The 19,048-nt window shown below is 32.4% G+C and overlaps 1 protein-coding gene across 2 annotated transcripts in view; it reads left to right on the plus strand.

Moving 5' to 3' along the window:
* The window catches only part of LOC132734968 (ribosomal protein S6 kinase alpha-5-like), a 35,887-nt gene that overhangs the window by 4,473 nt on the left and 12,366 nt on the right, over positions 1 to 19,048 (plus strand). Inside the window, exons 1-8 of one of the 2 annotated variants that reach the window (XM_060721875.1) lie at positions 1,314 to 1,712; positions 2,285 to 2,353; positions 4,582 to 4,800; positions 10,662 to 10,777; positions 13,486 to 13,680; positions 14,359 to 14,462; positions 14,755 to 14,899; positions 15,904 to 16,065. In XM_060721875.1, coding sequence (XP_060577858.1) covers positions 1,700 to 1,712; positions 2,285 to 2,353; positions 4,582 to 4,800; positions 10,662 to 10,777; positions 13,486 to 13,680; positions 14,359 to 14,462; positions 14,755 to 14,899; positions 15,904 to 16,065 — 1,023 coding nt within the window. In that variant the 5' untranslated portion in view covers positions 1,314 to 1,699. Of the gene's footprint in view, positions 1 to 1,313; positions 1,713 to 2,284; positions 2,354 to 4,581; positions 4,801 to 10,661; positions 10,778 to 13,485; positions 13,681 to 14,358; positions 14,463 to 14,754; positions 14,900 to 15,903; positions 16,066 to 19,048 lie in introns of those variants that run through there. The other variant, XM_060721874.1, reaches the window with a different exon arrangement.

Consider the following 19,048-nt stretch of genomic DNA (forward strand, 5'->3'; position numbering starts at 1 on the left):
ATTAGGGGGCAGGGGACATATTCGTATGATGGCCTCGGTCAAATTTTTTAATAACTCAGACATGGTGTTTTGAAGGTACTGATAACTTCTGATATTTCTCTGTCATTGTAATTCTTTCTTGTTTGTGTGTAGGAAATGAGATATATTTTTGGGTTTTTACCCGAAACTAAGCATTTTGGTAGCTTTGTATGTATTTCTGACTCTCCGAAAGGAGGTGAAAAAGTTAAAAATCAAGCTTTGACAGTTGGCGCCAAACAAGTAAGAAATTTCAGATAAATTTTGTGAAAAATCTAAACGTTTGACAGAAACTTTATTTGTCATTTCTGAAAATGCTATAGCTTGCACTGCGTGTTACTGATATTTTTAAAGGAATCGGGCGGATTCTGGAGTATGCTGCACCTTCATGAAGATTGCCCATATTGGTATATTTTAGGCGTGATTTTGGCTGGGTGGGGGTAAATATAAATTGCTGTCAGTCATTTTTTGAAATAGCAATGCATGCAAACTATTATTTTCTTCAATGTATGTCATATATCATTGAATAATGCTGTGCAACTGGTTATCTGCCTGTGAAACAGATTTTGAAATATTTGGAATTGTGTTTCTGGTCACACTGAAATACAAAATTTTTCATTTTTAGGTCCCCTGCCCCCTTATGTATAATTTCTGGTAAACATATCAAGGAAGTTTTAAAGTAGCTCTTTGAGGTTTTGATCAAAATCTTTTGTAAATTCTTATTGGTAGATTTCTATAATTTCCTTCCTTTTTAAATCAGGTTAATCAGTGTTTCACTGTAATTAAAACTAACTTAAATGTCAATGATCTAATATTAATAACCGACATTGTATATACATTGAAAAAAAATGAACAATGCTGTATACAATATTCATATGTTATCTGTAACTTAAGATATATATTTTCATTTCCGTTTTCAGGTAAGTTCATCTTTGTAATGCATAATGATACACATAGTTTGACCTCATATTCTTGTCAGGTTTTGTTTTATTTAATCCCAAAATAAAATATTGTGAGCAGATCTTTCATAACCACAATATGCAATGAAATTAGTGTTTTGGGTTTAAAATCCTCCGAAATATTAAAATGATCAATGAATCACCATGAGTCATAACTTGAATAAAACTTAGCCTACTTTAAGTCTACTTCATTTTATATATGTCTACATTACCTATTTTACAGGTCAATCAGTTCAATTATAAATTTCACCATATCTGTTCAATGTTTTCAAAAATGTTGTAGTAAGATACTAATTTAGAATTTTTGCTTTAATTATTTAAAATTTTATCTTTAAACATGAAACAGAAAGTTGAATGTCTTTAATGAACTGCTTAAAAAAGGTTTAAAACAGAAAGTGCGAACCACTGCATAGAAATGGTTGCTGTTGTATTGATGTTTACACTGAATTGTTTACATTCTACTATATAGTCATGTATTATAATAAAATCTGCCGAACAAATAAAGTATTGTTATAATCATTGAATGACTGATATGGCATTAACATTTAAATAACCTTTCTTTGGAAAACCACAAGGTCGTTGACAGTGAACTAATAAAAATAGCACAAAGTTGGAAAATCTAAAAATAGAACAGACAGCTGATTAAGTGTTTATAAGTTAAGCAGATATGTTAGCGAATTAAAGCAAAAAAGGTGTTTTGATATTTTGAAAGCTGTTACATAAAGATGACACTTCAAAGTAAGTAAATTAGTAATACCTTGGTTTTGTATAAGTTAAAGCATTTTATTCTACTATGGTCACAAAATGGTGTATTATTGTATTTAAAGCTGACTGTTTATATATATGTTCCATCTTGATGAAAAAAATAGATATAGCATATTGGCTTTGTTTTAACTGCATCAAATCCATCCTGTCATTAATTGTGTGACAAAAATGTTTATCATCATGAGAGCAAGACCTTGGTCAGTAGTTCAAAGGTCAAGGACACACAAAGAGGTCAACATTGGAGAATGTGGAGTTTACTGTGTCTGGTCTTTTACTGTTATTTTTTTTAAGGATTTAGATATAACTAAAAGCATAAATATGTAAGATCAGCATGACATATACTAAGGTTTCCAGGAAAAGACCTAAACCTACTCTGTGTATGAAATGCTTGACCTGAAAGTGTTTCTTGTATGTTTACTAGATAGTGGCATACCGGTAGTCTATAACTCAGAGAAAATTCCATATTTATTTATGTGGTGACTATATTTTAGAACAAAAATAATAGGGGTTTAACATTAACTTTGTTTATTTTTTTGTCATTTCAGTTAATATAGAGACAAGTGAACATGTGTCGGTGAAGGATTTTGAATTGTTGAAAGTTCTTGGTACTGGAGGTATGTACATGTATTTATCTACAATAGGGCACATAAATTGTACTGTATCACTGTGTTAACAGATTTTATTTCCATGAAATCCTTGTGCTGACATTAAGTTCTTTTTCTTGTTATTTTATGATTAACAGCCATTTTTAAACCAACCAGTTAGCTCAGTAGGTAAGAGTGATGGACTGTGAATTGGCCGACCAGGGTTTGATTTCCAGATGGCTTTGGTCTTTTTTGTTGTGATTGATCATGAAATCTTTTCTATGGTCATTTGCACTGTACCTTTTACTCCGGCATTAACTAAAGAGACTGCAGCAAATAGGTTTCATAGCATTGCTAGACCTGTCACACAAAGTTAAAATAAAAGCGACATAGTTATTGAAGTCAGAACTACTCTGGCATGTACAGAAGTTATTAGTTCCTTGCGGAAGTGAAAGCATCTAGTACTGGTAAACTGCTTGTTAGCCTGCCCAGGATGTGGTGGCTTGGATTAACTACCAACACTAGCACCAAAGCCATTTTCAAGATTTTAATTATACTGGTTGGAGAGATAACTCCGACGCATAGATAACCCCGACACTTGGTTTAATTTTTTTATTTAACATTTTTTGTCAACAAACAAGCACGTAGTCACCTAGTAATAAAGGAGAAGGACAGACTGTGATGAGATTTTTAAATTTGGTAAACTTTAAAATGTGTTTATGTTGACCACAATTTTTTGTTACAATAACGACCACAAAACGTTCTTTTTACTTAACTTCCAGACGGTAATTAGAATTGTCTTGAACACAGGCTACTGACTTGGGAACATTTCTTTAAAAAATTAGGCATTTAAATTATCAATTAGGCATTTAAATTATCAATTAGGCATAGATAAAGTATATAAAATGTAAAAATAAATGATTGATTCAGATTCTAATTTTCAAGCTAGTTTTTACTTTAAAATTAAAGTGTCTACTTTATCTACTGTCCAGGGTTAAAAAGGCCATGTTTTGGATACCTCATTAAGGAGGTACCGGTTTCCATTTCAATAAAGGAAATTTACATATGATTATAAATGTTTGAACCAAACTTTATTTAGGTGGGTAAAAAATTAAAATATACAAAAAAATAAAAACGTCAACCAGTATTGAAATTGTTTAAATTCTTATACTACATAAGTGTTACATTATTTGTTTTCTCTTTAGCCCATATGAGCATATAGTGCTCAAGTATTACATATTGGATATTTTGGTTGTTTATCATTTATTTCTCTCTAAGGGTTTGTGGACTATCAAAAAGGCCATATTTTGACTGGACGTATGTGAAACTTTGTCTAAATGTTTGTTTCAATGATTAAGCAAGGATAATCTGGGATCATAACCTAGGTCACAAGACTTAATTACAGCAACCCTCTACAGGTCACAGTTTTAAATGATTCTTCATCAAACTTTGTCGAAACTTTTCTTTCAATGTTTCCTTGGACAATAATTAACATAGATAATTTGGGATAAAAAATCTAGGACACAAGGTCAAAACTAAGTAAATGTCCACATTTATTAGGTTTATAATCACACTCATTTATACGTGGTATACAGGGTAGTTAATAACAGAACATAGAAAGTCTATTGTTCACACAGCAATAATAATGATTGGGTAATATTTATTTTTAACTTTTCTGAAAATGTTTTGTTATGAATTCTGTTTAAATGTGATATGTAGATTATCTATCAATATTTGAACAGTGATATGAATCTTATTTGTTCATAATTTGATATTGTTATGTTAGTTAAGGTCAGACAGTTTTGTTTACAATGAGACAAAGGGAAGTTGTTTGAATATTTAGCTAAATGTCAGTTATAGGAACTCCACTGATGTCCAAAAACCTTTAAATGTAAAATTGAAAATACTTAGATATTTCAATAAAAATTATGCAAAATATACTGAAAATGAAATTAAAAGTCAATTTTGTGTGATTCTGAACTCATTTGGTCAATTTGCACCTCAATTCTAGACAAAAGAAGTGAGCTTATGATCTAAAATCAACTCTACATCAAATGAAGAAACAGTCATGTTAAAAACCCTCGGAAGGTCCCTTTAAATATCCCACAGTACAATAAGAAAATCAAGATGTGTTTTCAGTCATCTTGTTTTGAGAAACTTTCAGATTGCTTGGTTTATTTTTTGAAAGCCCCTATCAATGTCAATGACTGAAATAGAAAACTTAGATTTTATACAATTGACTTTATTTGTTGTTACAGCCTACGGTAAAGTTTTCCTTGTACGTAAGCTGCATGGCTCGGACGAGAACAAACTATATGCTATGAAAGTGTTGAAGAAAGCTTCAATAGTACAGAAGACAAAGACGACAGAGCACACTAAGACAGAGAGACAAGTGTTAGAGGCAATCAGAGATTCTCCCTTCCTAGTTACTTTACACTATGCATTTCAGACGGATGCCAAGTTACACCTAATACTAGGTAAGGTTATAGAAATGCTGTCTCTTGCTAACATTTGAACAGTTGTATACAAACAGAATTTTTATACCCTGTCAACAATATTCTGCTCTTCTTTATCTGGGCTAGAACATTTCTTGGACACAAAATAACCCTATTCATCCAAACAGCTGTCATCGATAGAAACAATATCAATGTATCATCAATTTTAACAAAATTTGAAAAAAATCTATAGTTTTGACTAATAAAGTAATATCAAGAAATTATGAAAACTCAGCTCAACATAGCAGGTGTCCATGTCTTAACCCATTACTTCATATACACGCCTTTGAACGCCTTTTTCACCCCCCCCCCCTTTTTGTTGTCTCAAATGGTGAAAAAATGCATTATTTTGGCCCTTAACACTTGTTTTTGTTTGAGAAATGTTGTTAAAAAAAGTGACCACTTTTTCGGCGCGGCCCCCCAACCAAAAGATACATCAGGGGGTTGCCAGAAGGGGGATGTGCCCCCTTCTGTTTGGGGGGTTTGAAGGGGGGCGGAGTCCCCTTCATCGCCAAGAAAATTTTGGACTTGTGAGAGGCTATAAATGACCCCAGATTGATCATAAGGTAACATCTAACCAACGCTGAAATGCATTTGACTCTATCTCAATCCATTGAGAAGTTGCAGCACTTTGAAATCAATTATGATGGAAAAAATCAACGCAAAATAGTGATTTTTGGCAATTTTGAGATGTCCCCTCGTTGCCATGGTAACAGGAAATTTAAGCCTGAGCATGTTGTTGCAAGGGCAATGGTCCAGTCAACATTTGTGCCAAGTTTGATAAGTGTTGAAGCAGTTTTTATAGTATTATAGCAATTTGAACTTGTAACGGGAGACTTTTCAATGAAAACAGCCATTTTTCACAAAATGCTCATGAAGTAATGGGTTAAACTGTGTTATCTTTACATGATGAACATATTTCAAAGCAGTGATGACAAAAATTAGTCCAAAAAATCTTGCAATGGGCATTTTGAAATAAGACACATTATAATTGTATGAATTGATCATGTATTTTGTTAAAAAAAATTTTAAACAGGTATTAATTAAAGTGAATTGTTGACAAGTTATTTTATTAATAAGTAATTTTGAATATATTGGTGTACATTTGTGATCCCACTTATAACTTATTATAGCTCTGATATTTTCCCACAGATTTTAAATCTTTATAGGGTATTGAGCTAGATCTATATCTAATGATTATTTTTTGAAAATGTAAAAAATATTAGAATTATGTTCTGTCTGTAATATAATGGTTGATTATTGAAGGAGTTGTAACTATTAACATAAATTAATGCTGCACTTTAACAGAATATTCTGTTCAAGAACAAAATATCAAATATTTTGATATCAAATATCATAATATCAAATATCAAAAAGTACAAGATTTGACTGTTTAGCAATGATTTTGTGCATGTGCAAGGAAATACATCAACATATTTCTTTTATATATGTATTTTGGATCATAATCCTTATACAATATTTAAACAAAACATTTCTTAAAGTGCATGCAGCAAAGATGTAGCTTTATACACTTAAAACATGGAAGAAAACTGACAGTAATTATTTTATGAGAGTACACAGATGTATAAAATATTGCAGTTGATTGAAGCAGTCTATCAGTAAGATTCAGACAATGTTAGTTCTTTTAGCATGAACAAACAGCTTATAACTATGTCATTAATAGAAACATTTCTCCATGAGTCTTTTAGCCATACTTGTATCACTGAGAACATTATGATGTTTTTCACCAATATTAGGTATAAAACATGTTTGTATCCAGTTCCTAGTTTAAAGGGACTCCACTGAGGTTTTTTGACATGACGGGACTGAAAATAATTTTTTCAGATTATTACTCCATTTGATGTAGATCTATACTAATAACTTATGTGCCAAATTTCAGATCATTAGCTCGCTCCGTTTTTCCAGAATAATTATTATAATAGTGTAAAATGACCCAAATCGGACTGGGAATAGCACAAACATATGATTTTCAATGTATTTCTTGTATATTTCTTAGTTATATTTTTATTATATTTCTGTTTAAAGTGCTCATGTTTATCTGTGTGAAAAATTAAAATGTTATGTTTTAGGCTTATAAACCCCAGTGGAGTTCCTTTAATTCATAATTTTAGTGATATCTTGAGTTAGACTGTTAGATCTGTTTTCATTTATATACGTTTGAGTTATTATGTAATAATGTTTTTCATGCTATATAAATTCTTTTTAGCTCGACTATTCGAAGAATATGAGAGCTATTGTAGTCGCCCCGGCGTCGGCGTCAGCGTCCGCGTCGGCGTCTGCGTTGGTTAAAGTTTTTTGTAAAGTCAAATATCTCAATTATAGCTTGAGATATTCAATTGAAACTTACAATACTTATTTATAGTAACAAGGTACATCAGATTGACAAGTTGGATAACTCTGCCTACAATATTGACAGAATTATGCCCCTTTTTAACTTAGAAATTTTGGTTAAAGTTTTTTGTAAAGTCAAATATCTCAATTATTTCTTGAGATATTCAATTGAAACTTACAATACTTATTTATAGTAACAAGTAACATCAGATTGACAAGTTGGATAACTCTGCCTACAATATTGACAGAATTATGCCCCTTTTTAACTTAGAAATTTTGGTTAAAGTTTTTTGTAAAGTCAAATATCTCAATTATTTCTTGAGATATTCAATTGAAACTTACAATACTTATTTATAGTAACAATGTACATCAGATTGACAAGTTGGATAACTCTGCCTACAATATTGACAGAATTATGCCCCTTTTTAACTTAGAAATTTTGGTTAAAGTTTTTTTGTAAAGTCAAATATCTCAATTATTGCTTGAGATATTCAATTGAAATTTAAAATACTTTTTTATAGTAACAATGTACATCAGTTTGCAAAATTGCATAACTCTGCCTGTAATATTTGCAGAACTATTTGCCCCTTAAATTTGAAACTTAGAAAATTTTGGTTAAAGGTTAAAGGTCTTCAAAGATATTTACTTGAAACTTTACACATGTACTTAGGGTCATAATTTGAGGGTCATATTTGTATGTCACTGACCAAGTTCCATAACTCTATCCTGCATTATGGCTGATTCATATCCCCTTTTCTACTTAGTCTCTTGGTTAATGTTTACATGCAAGTTTTACATATCTCAATAACTATTAAAGATATTTATTTAAAACTTCACATATGCATTTAGGGTCATAATTGTAGGTCACTGACAAAGATCCATAATTCTATCTTGCATTTAGGCTGATTTTTCTCCCCTTTTTCAACTTAGAAATTCATGGTAAAGTTTTGCTTGTAAGCTGTTATCTCTATAATTACTGAAGGGTTTGTGCCTTTTTTGGGACAATTATTTGCATTCATAATAATAAAGCAGTGATTTACTTGATAAAACATCTTAATAACAAGCCTTTGTACCTTTTCTGTCAATTTTATGTATTCATAGGTAATTAGTATTATTATACTCAATAAAACACCCTTGTGACATTACCTTCCGAATAGTCAAGCCAATACTGTATAATTAGACTGTCTCTAAGGCCTATAACATGAATTTATAAAAAAAAATTAGCCCTTTTGTGAACTTAGAAAATTTAACATTATCAAAGCTCTAAATTTTACGTTATCAAGGCTCTTTTACTAACAAGCACTTAGAATAGTCGAGCGTGCTGTCCTACCGACAGCTCTTGTTTTATCTGGTGACATGTTTTTCTGAGGCTTAATATGCCTTTAACTGCATAGACAGGTATTCATTTAAAATATATCTCACTTTAACATCTGTCTTCTCCCTTATTAAGGGGCACTAGAGCTAAAATAACTTAAAAATATAATTTTCAGTTTCAATAGAACTTCTCCAAACTTTTGAAAATTTGTCTATATATTATGATGTTCAGGGGTTATGCATCTATTTACTGTACACCACAAATTTTGCTGACATTAGCATTTTATACAAATACAGTACACACCGTGAATGGAGAAGACTTGTTTAGAATGCAATACACATTGTTTTCATATAAATTAGACAAGCTGTAGAGATTGTTGTACATGTGTGTTATAGTGTGTGTTGTAAAGTAGAAGGTTCTTGAGAAACACCCAATATATTTAATGATATTAAAGTCATATTTAAGAAGCTTAGTAATGAACAGATTCATGTGTGTGCAAAATTATTTATAGGTTTTAAACATAATAGTAAGTCTGCTAGAACAAAATAAAAATGTGCTAGTATTTTTACACTCTTACTTATACATAATGTGTTAACGACTTCTTCCTTTCTTAATTAAGAGAATAGGTTATCTTTTTATACAAGTTGAATAATTTTCACCTTCTACAAAAAGCAATGAAACTTAATGAATGTACATTTATAATTGAGGAAAACTCCTATCTTTAAGGGATTTTAATCTTTCACAGAACTATCTTCATTAAGTACCGGCAGCATATTGTCAGGAAATTTGTGATCAATTAAGCAGTGGAAGAAAGTCTGATTTTATGACAGTTTCTCCTCTCTTGTTGGACATTAGGTTCAGTTCTGCTATTTTAATAGTGTGAAGGGCTTTTTATTGGTAGATCTTATTTTGTAAAAGTTTCAACACATTATTTTCAGTCATATAATATTGTTGAACATTAGTTCCCCAATGGTATATACTTGTGACTTAAAACTTGTTTAATTGTCCCCTGCCTTTTCGAAGAAAAAATTGGGATATAGAAATAGGCTCCGTCTGTCTGTCTATCTGTACGGGCGAACGAGAGGACACTTGTTGGGTACCTCCGACGCACAAGAGGACACTTGTTGGGTAATTCTATTCATTCCGTCAGTATTGTTGGGTACTTTTGTTCTCTTATTGGATACTTTTTAACAAAAAAAGTACCCAATAAATGACCATTAGTAGGAACGTCCGTCTGTCACATTTTCGTGTCTGGTCCATAACTTTGTCATTTAACAAAGGAATTTGAAACAACTTGGCACAAATGTTTGTTATAATAAGACATGGGCAACAACCAGAACCCTACCTCCAGGGTCAAGGTCGCACTTTCTCATTCAAGGTCAACATTGTCTATTTTAGGGTAGATGTCGTGTCCGGTCCATAACTTTCTTATCTGTAAAGGGATTTTGTAAATACTTGCCACAATTGTTCACAATAATGAGATGATGTGTCATGCTTAACACCGGTCACCTACTTCCAAGGTCAAGGTCACACTTGAAGGTCAAAGATAAACATATAGTCTGTTATGGGGTATATTCTGTGTCCGGTCAATAACTTTTTCATAGATCAAAGGATTTTGAAAAAACTTGGCATAAATAGTCACTATAATGAGACAATGTGTCATGCGAAACACCTGCCTCCCTACCTCCAAGGTCAAGGTCACACTTAGAGTTCAAAAATAAACATAGTCTGTTAAAGGGTATGTTTTGTGTCCGATCTTCATAGTTCAAGGGATTTTGAAATAACTTGGCACAAGTAGTTAAAATAATAAGACAATATGTCATGCACAACACCTGCACCCCTACCTCCAAGGTCACACTTAGAGGTCAAAGGTTAACAGAATCTGTGATATAGTATATTTTGTGTCTCATCCATAACTTCTTCATAGATCAAGGGATTTTGAAAATACTTGGCACAAATAGTCACAATGATAAGATGATATGTCATGCCCAACACCTGTGTCCCTACCTCCAAGGTCAAGGTCACACTTAGAGGTCAAAGATTTTCATAGTCTGTTATAGGGTTTATTTTGTGTCCAGTCCATAACTTTTTCATACATCAAGGGATTTTCAAATACTTTACTATACTAATATATCTTAAACTACTTTCATACAATTATTTTATATAATTTTGACAGATTATGTGAATGGAGGGGAATTATTTACACATCTTAACCAAAGAGAACATTTTACAGAAGCAGAAGTAAAAATATACATCGGAGAGATTGTTCTAGCTTTGGAAACTTTACACAAGGTAAAATATAAGTGAATATTAAAAATTTAGTTATTAGGTCATACTGAAATAACTATGGACACTATGAAATTCTCTTTTCTCACTAACAATTTACATGTAGTTTAGACCATAATTTGATTTGATATACATGTAGACTTACCACAAACATTTTCTTCTATCTATAATATTTTTTACCATTATGTTTTCTCCTCTTAAAAACTACATACATATGTCCACAATATATTTTATGCAAATAAGGATTCTGAAGTTTGCAAACATTCCCACATGCCAAATTTTTTAAAACTTATAAACTTGAAAATATTATATTGCAAACTCTGCAGATGTTGTGTTTTTTAAACTAATCCCCCTGTACAAACAAACTGTTACTGTTTTTGCTTCATAGTGCATTGCTGTTCAATAGATAAGACAACCTGTTGCTCTTATTATGCTCCCCGAAAAATTTCGGGAGAGCATATAGTCGCCGGGTTGTCCGTCAGTCTGTCCGTCCTTACGTACGTCCCGAATTCGTGTCCGGCCAATAACTTGGTCGCTACCTTGAAGGTCAAGGTCACAGTATGACCTTGAAACAAAATCGTGTCAGGCCCATAACTTCGTTATTTAAAGTCGGATTTTACAACTATTTCACAGATATGATCACCATATTGAGACGACATGTCGCGTGCAACATTTGGGTCGCTACCTTGAAGGTCAAGGTCACAGCATGACCTTGCAGCAAAATCATGTCCGGCCCATAACTTTGTTATTTGAAGTCTGATTTAACAACTATTTCACAGAAACGATCACCATATTGAGACGACGTGTCGGGCGCTACATTTGGGTCACTACCTTGAATGTCACAGTATGACCTTGCAGCAAAATCGTGTCCGGCCCATAACTTCGTTATTTGAAGTCGTTTTTTACAACTATTTCACAGAAATGATCATTATATTGAGACGGGTAGTTAGATCTCATTGAGTAGAAGTGCATTGCAAAGAACAGTAACTCTGCCTTGCCTAAGTTTGGAATTATCACATTTTGAACTTTGTCTGGGACATAACTCTCAAAACTACAAAATATATACTTTTCTGTGTCTAAAACCTAGTCGGGGAGCATTTCCCGGTTCAACCGGCTCTTGTTTAAGATGTTGTTTGTACCCAGGAATAAGCTGGGTAACTGAAAATATTCGTAATTCTGGAGTTAATTTATTTAGGAAATAGATATCAATTTTGAGTGCATTGTTGTAGAATAATGCACGGTTTGAGTTCAAATGCGTAGTAATGTAATCACGAAGGCCGATAGGCCTGAGTGATTAATTACAAAGCATTTGAACGAAAACCGTGCATTATTATACAATAATGCACGAAGAATTAATATCTATTTCCATTCTAACACGTCAAGAAAAATATAATTATTATTATAAAAGTGGACTTTATGTTTGGTGGTTAAATTTGTTTTCGCCACAGAGTTTCCAATAGAAACGTTCTTTAAAGGCTGTTCCAGTGGGTTGAAAAAAAAAACTGTCGTTAAATCTACAGTGTGTAGAAACATTTTGAGAATAACGAATTTTGAAAACGTTGATAAAACTTTGTTCGTTTATTTTATTTCACTTTATAATCTTTAAAGCGGAAAACAAATTATTAAAAGCGAAATAAATGTAAAACTTAACTCGTTTGCGACATTAAAATACCGTACTTGATTTGATTGTTTGGCACGTGCTGTTTGGCACTACATTGTGACGTCATGTAAACAACACTTTAAACGTTTGTACAGCGTTAACGACTGAATTAAAGATATTGGTGTTCGAATTAATTTTCTTAGTTAGACCATTTTCTTTCATTCTAGATAGTTTTCACAACAAAATTCGACAAAAAAATGTTTTTATTTATCTGATTTTTCAAGCAAAATGGCGCCCACAATGTGAAAATACACAGGGAGATAATAAGAACGGCGAGTGCATTGTTGTAGAATAATGCACTTTTCGGGCCTTCTTTGTTTATATAGAAAAAATTCCGATAGTGTTAGAATGTAATTTTAAGGACTGTTGACATATGAAAATAACACATATACAATATAAGGTACACTGTATTAACAGAATAGACTGACTCCGGAATGAAGAATATTTTTTCTTAGCTTAATCTGGGGTTACAAATAAATCTACAGTTACAACTTCGAAAATTAGAACAACAGAATGACTAATCTATTGTAAACAGCAGTGTATTGTAATAAAGATATAACAGTAAAAGTTTGTGTTTACCCGGGGATTAGCTTTAGAAAACCAACATTTAATGAGTTCTCAATAACAACTAAGGAAGTCAATGATTTTTGCTAATTTATTGTGTTCTTATATATGTGTTTTGCAAGGTTCAACTTTAAAGTTACCGTAAAAAAAATCCATATTGACGAAAAATCAACACAACATTATTATCATTCTAATCTTACACCTTTCTACTATGATAAAATAACAACACCATCACATGCATGATTTAAAATCTTGAATCATTTATAAAATAAATCATTTATTGATTCTAAAAAAAAATATGGCTATGAAACATATTTATAACTGTTTTGTTTTTTTAATAATTGAAAATAGTGCAGATTTGTTATAGTCTGCCAGGGCTGGAACATCTGGTGTCATTTTTGGCTAAAATAACTTGAAATCAAATAAATATAACTGATTCAACACAGTATTTCTTTGATTATCAATTCTTGTGTCTCCTTGTACTTTTCAGCTTGGCATAATTTACCGTGACATAAAGTTAGAGAATATATTGTTGGACAGTAGTGGTCATATTGTACTAACAGACTTTGGTCTCAGTAAAGAATTCCTACCATCAGATGAGCTACACAGGGCTTACTCATTCTGTGGGACAATAGAATATATGGCCCCAGAAGTTGTTGAAGGAGGACATACTGGACATGATTTTGTAAGTATAACTGAGGTGACATTTTTCCATGACATTTGAGCTAGGATACAGAGTTAAATGGTCATTTGTCACTCACTGCTGTTTAAAATATCACTGTCTAGTTGGTGATTTTGATAGAAATTGGTAATTACTAGTTAGTTATACAGGAAAGATGTTTGTATGTTTGTATGGACTGACTGCAGAGATTTGACCACAAAAGTGTAAGTACCAGATAACCAACTAAATAAAATACTTTATAGTTTGTATCAAATCATATGTGAAATGTTTTAATACTAATATTAGTAATTCTAAGTGCACCTTGAATGTTTGAATACTGTTGAGGTACATTTGAATGAAACAAGAAACTACTGTACTGATTATATAAAATGTTAATGTCTCTGTGTATGATCATGCTTGCTTTGTTTAATCAAGGAACACTAAATGTCTGCCCACAATTATAGATGGAGAATTGCTATAATTATAAATCTAATAGTATGTGTGTGACTTAAATCCACCTGAATAAAAATACAGTATATTTAAAATTGATTTATTTAAATGCTGTATAGTTGCAGTATCTTTAACAGTTATGTGTAAGATATTTAACAAAAGCTGAGTAACTGACCTTATCAAATCCAAAAAATACAATGATTATGAAAACAAAATTATCTTGTTTCATGGAGTTTTGATCTTTTATTACAGGCTGTGGATTGGTGGTCACTAGGTGTGTTGACATATGAACTGTTGACCGGTGCCTCACCTTTCACAGTTGATGGGGAAAGTAATTCTCAGTCTGAAATCTCAAGGTAAATTGTAGAGTAAAGTTTTCAAGGAATAAGATATGTTTGACTATGTTGTATCTTGGCAGAACTGATAGTTGTAGTAAAATTACATAGATACAAGGGTTGTTCAAAAAGAAATAGGATTTAAAACATATGTACTATATGAAAATATTTTTAATTTAATGGAACATGAAGATACAAGATACCGCTGGAGCATATGTTTATTAAATTTTTGTACTAAACACATTTTCCCTGTGATTTTGAATAATAATTTTAACAGCATTGGATTTTGACAAGTATAGATTATTTTTTACAGGAGGGTTACTAAAGCTAAACCACCAATACCGAAATCATTCTCACCAGTTGTAAGAGAGTTTATTCTGGCACTGCTCACTAAAGATCCAAGAAGAAGATTAGGGGCAAATGGGGCAGATGAAGTCAAATTCCACAGATTCTTCAAGGTTTCTTTTATATTTTGGCTAAATGGTTACAGCTTTGCTTATCAAAACTTATGAGCTCCTCATTGCAATATAAGTGATAACCAGAAAAAGTTTTGTTTCATGTGAGGTCACTGTCAGTCTTAACTGTCTGTCTGAATGACTGTCGTACCTGGAAAACTAAATTATGAATGTGCTCCAAGATACAACTTCATCTATCAGTTCATGAGGAATGTTCCTCTATCAACTTTACAATGTACTAATTATAGCCCTGGGGTCAAAATTGACTCTGCCTAAGGAGTCATCATTTTTCCTTTTATAGAAAATACTTCAAAAAAAATTTTTCTTGAAAACTGCACAAACAAGATCTTAGTTATTTAGCATGAAACATTGTCTAGTGGTCATAGATTTTCCTTATATGTTTCCATAGCAACCAGTAACTTTCTATTGCAAGAGTTGACTTTACATAGCAACAGGTAACTTTTGTAGCAAACATTGACTTTCCATAGCAACAATTGAAATCTACCAGTGACTTAAATAGCAACAGAAACCATTAATTATGTATGGCAACCAGTGACTATAGTAACTTATGATTTCCCTCAACAATAGCAACCAGTAAAGTTTTTACATATGCACCATTTTAGATGCAAATATGAACTTTGTGATATCAGTTTAAGATTTGGATTTTGTATTTGCTTTTCATTTATAGCTTACAACATTACTTTCTTCTTGTCATTTAGAGCATTTATAAATCAGGTGAGCGATATTAGGGCTGTGATGACCCTCTTGTGTATGAGAAATTTTGAAATGATCCAGTCGTAAGTTTAAACACGGAGAAAATTTTGATTTTTCTCTACATTTCGAGGAGAATGTCTGGAATTTCTAGTACATTTATGATGCATTGATAAAAGGTTAAGTGTCATAATTTATGAAATATGGTTACACAATGAAGCTGGCAAGAAGGTTTTATAGAAAAAAAAAAAACATATTTTGAAACATGTCTAATAAAGATAACTTGTAAATTGTAGGGTATAAATTGGGATGATCTAGCCGCTAAAAGAATACCAGCACCATTTGTGCCAAAGATCCGCCATGAGTTGGATGTCAGCAATTTTGCGGAGGAATTTACTAGAATGCTTGCAGCAGACTCTCCAGCCATTATTCCTACAACGGGAGACAAGCTTTTCAAGGTAACTCAGATCACTATGTAGGCCTGCCAAAAATTAAATTCTTGTTCTTTGAAATTTGATAGTGCAAGAAAGTTTATAAAAGAATTTATTCCCATTTAAAATGTAAGAAGGGAAAATAAAATGTTGAAAAATCTACATTGTGTTGATAAAATATGTGTAAGCATGTCAAAGCTTAGTAAATTTCATATGTTTTATACACTTGAAGAGTCTTCTAGAGGTATTATAGTATGTCTATCTGTCTGTATGCAATTGGTTTCCGCAGGATATCAATGATTGATTTTATATTTGGCAGGATAGTATGTTATATCAAAACACATGTTAAGTTAAATTTTAGCATGCCCTGTGCAAATTTTTTTTGTGTGACATTATTGGTTTCCAAAGGATAACTTTTGAAGGATTTCAATGATTGTTTTTATTTTGATATGTAAGAGTGCTGTTTAAAAATACAGGTTAAGTAAGATTTAAGCTGCAATCAACTGATTACCGGCAGAGTTATGCCCCTTTGGCAACTTTATTTTTTGCACTGCTTAAACTTAACATCTGTTTTCTCAGAAAGTTATTAACTTCAAACTTGATATACATGTTCACAATTGAAATATGTCACCATTTCAAAACGGCAGATAATCCTAAAATTCATTATTGCAAAGTTAAGCCCTCTAATTTACTTAAATATTTGTTTTAAGGTGTATTTCTCAAAAAAAATCACTTCAAACTTTGGAGACTAGTTCAGTTTTTTAGCTCACCTGTCCGTCGTCCGTCTGTCCGTAAACTTTTACTTTAAATGACATCTCCTCATAAAGCACTAAGCCAATTTCATCCAAACTTCACAGGAATGTTCCTTTGGTGGTCACCTTTAAAAATTGTTCAAAGAATTTAATTCCATGCAGAACTCTGGTTGCCATGGCAACCGAAAGAAAAAACTTTAAATATCTTCTTTTAAAAAAACATAAGAGCTAGAGCTTAGATATTTGGCATGAAACATCTTCTAGTGAGTGTCTACCAAGTTTCTTCAAATAAAAGCCCTGGGGTCAAAATTGGCCCCGCCCCAGGGGGTCATTGATTTTCCCTATATGCATATAGTAAAAACTTAAAAAATCTTCTTTTAAAGAACCAAAAGAGTTAGAGCTAAGATATTTAGCATGAAACATGTTCTAATAAGTGTCTACCAAGTTTGTTCAAATAAAAGTCCTGGGGTCAAAATTGGCCCGGCCCGGGGGGGGGGGTCATTGATTTTACCTATATGCATATAGTAAAAAACTTTAAAAATCTTCTTTTAAAGAACCCAAAGAGCTAGAGCTAAGATGTTTAGAATGAAATATGTTCTAATGGGTGTCTACCAAGTTTGTTCAAATAAAAGCCCTTGGGGTCAAAATTGGCCCCGCCCCAGGGGGTCATTGATTTTCCCTATATGCATATAGTAAAAAACTTTAAAAATCTTCTTTTAAAGAACTCAAAGAGCTATGGCTAAGATATTTAGCATCAAACATGTTCTAATAGTTGTCTACCAAGTTTGTTCAAATAAAAGCCCTGGGGTCAAAATTGGCCCCGCCCCAGGGGGTCATTGATTTTCCCTATATGCATATAGTAAAAACTTAAAAAAATCTTCTTTTAAAGAACCAAAAGAGTTAGAGCTAAGATATTTAGCATGAAATATGTTCTAATAAGTGTCTACCAAGTTTGTTCAAATAAAAGCCCTGGGGTCAAAATTGGCCCCGCCCCAGGTGGTCATTGATTTTCCCTATATGCATATAGTAAAAACTTAAAAAAATCTTCTTTTAAAGAACTCAAAGAGCTATGGCTAAGATATTTAGCATCAAACATGTTCTAATAGGTGTCTACCAAGTTTGTTCAAATAAAGCCCTGGGGTCAAAATTGGCACCACCTCGGGGGTCATTGGTTTTCCTTATATGTGCATAGCAAAAACTTAAAAAATCTTCTTTGAAAAAACCCAAATAGCTAGAGTTAAGATATTAAGCATGAAACATCTTTTAGTGAGTGTCTACAAAGTTTGTTCAAATAAAAGACCTGGGGTCAAAATTGGCCCCGCCCCGGGGGTCATTGATTTTCTTTATATGTGTATATAGCAAAAGCTTAAAATCTTCTTTGAAAAAACCCAAATAGCTAAAATAAAATCTTCTTTGAAAAAACCCAAATAGCTAAAGTTTAGATATTAAGCATGAAACATCTTCTAGTAAGTGTCTACAAAGTTTGTTCAAATTAAAGCCCTGGCCTGGCCCCAGGGGTGTCATTGTTTTTAACTATATGTGTATAGTAAAAACTTTAAAAAAATCTTCTTTTAAAAAGCCCAATGAGCTAGAGCTTAGATGTTTAGCATGAAACATCTTCTTATTGGTGTCTACCAAGTTTGTACAAATAAAAGCCTTTCGGTTAAATTGGCCCTGCAACGTTGGGGGGTGGGGGTTGGGGGGCCTATATACAGGTGAGCGACCTCAGGGCCATCATGGCCCTCTTGTTTTATAATTTGAATGGATTTCTAATAAACAGATAACTTCATCAAAATATTTTATCAGTTTTTTTCAACTTTTTTTTTTTTTTAGCTCACCTGTCACAAAGTGACAGGGTGAGCTTTTATGATCGCTTTTCGTCCGGCGTCCGTCCGTCGTCCGTCCGTCGTCCGTCCTTAAATTTTTGCTTTAAATGACATCTCCTCATAAACCACTGAGCCAATTTCATCCAAACTTCACAGGAATGTTCCTTTGGTGGTCACCTTTAAAAATTGTTCAAAGAATTTAATTCCATGCAGAACTCTGGTTGCCATGGCAACCGAAAGAAAAATCTTTAAATATCTTCTTTTAAACAACCCCAAGAGCTAGAGCTTAGATATTTGGCATGAAACATCTTCTAGTGAGTGTCTACCAAGTTTGTTCAAATAAAAGCCCTGGGGTCAAAATTGGCCCCGCCCCAGGGGGTCATTGATTTTCCCTATATGCATATAGTAAAAACTTAAAAAATCTTCTTTTAA

This window comes from Ruditapes philippinarum, unplaced genomic scaffold (genome assembly GCF_026571515.1).
Source record: "Ruditapes philippinarum isolate M1 unplaced genomic scaffold, ASM2657151v2 ctg150_1_1_1_1, whole genome shotgun sequence".
Lineage (NCBI taxonomy): Eukaryota > Metazoa > Mollusca > Bivalvia > Venerida > Veneridae > Ruditapes > Ruditapes philippinarum.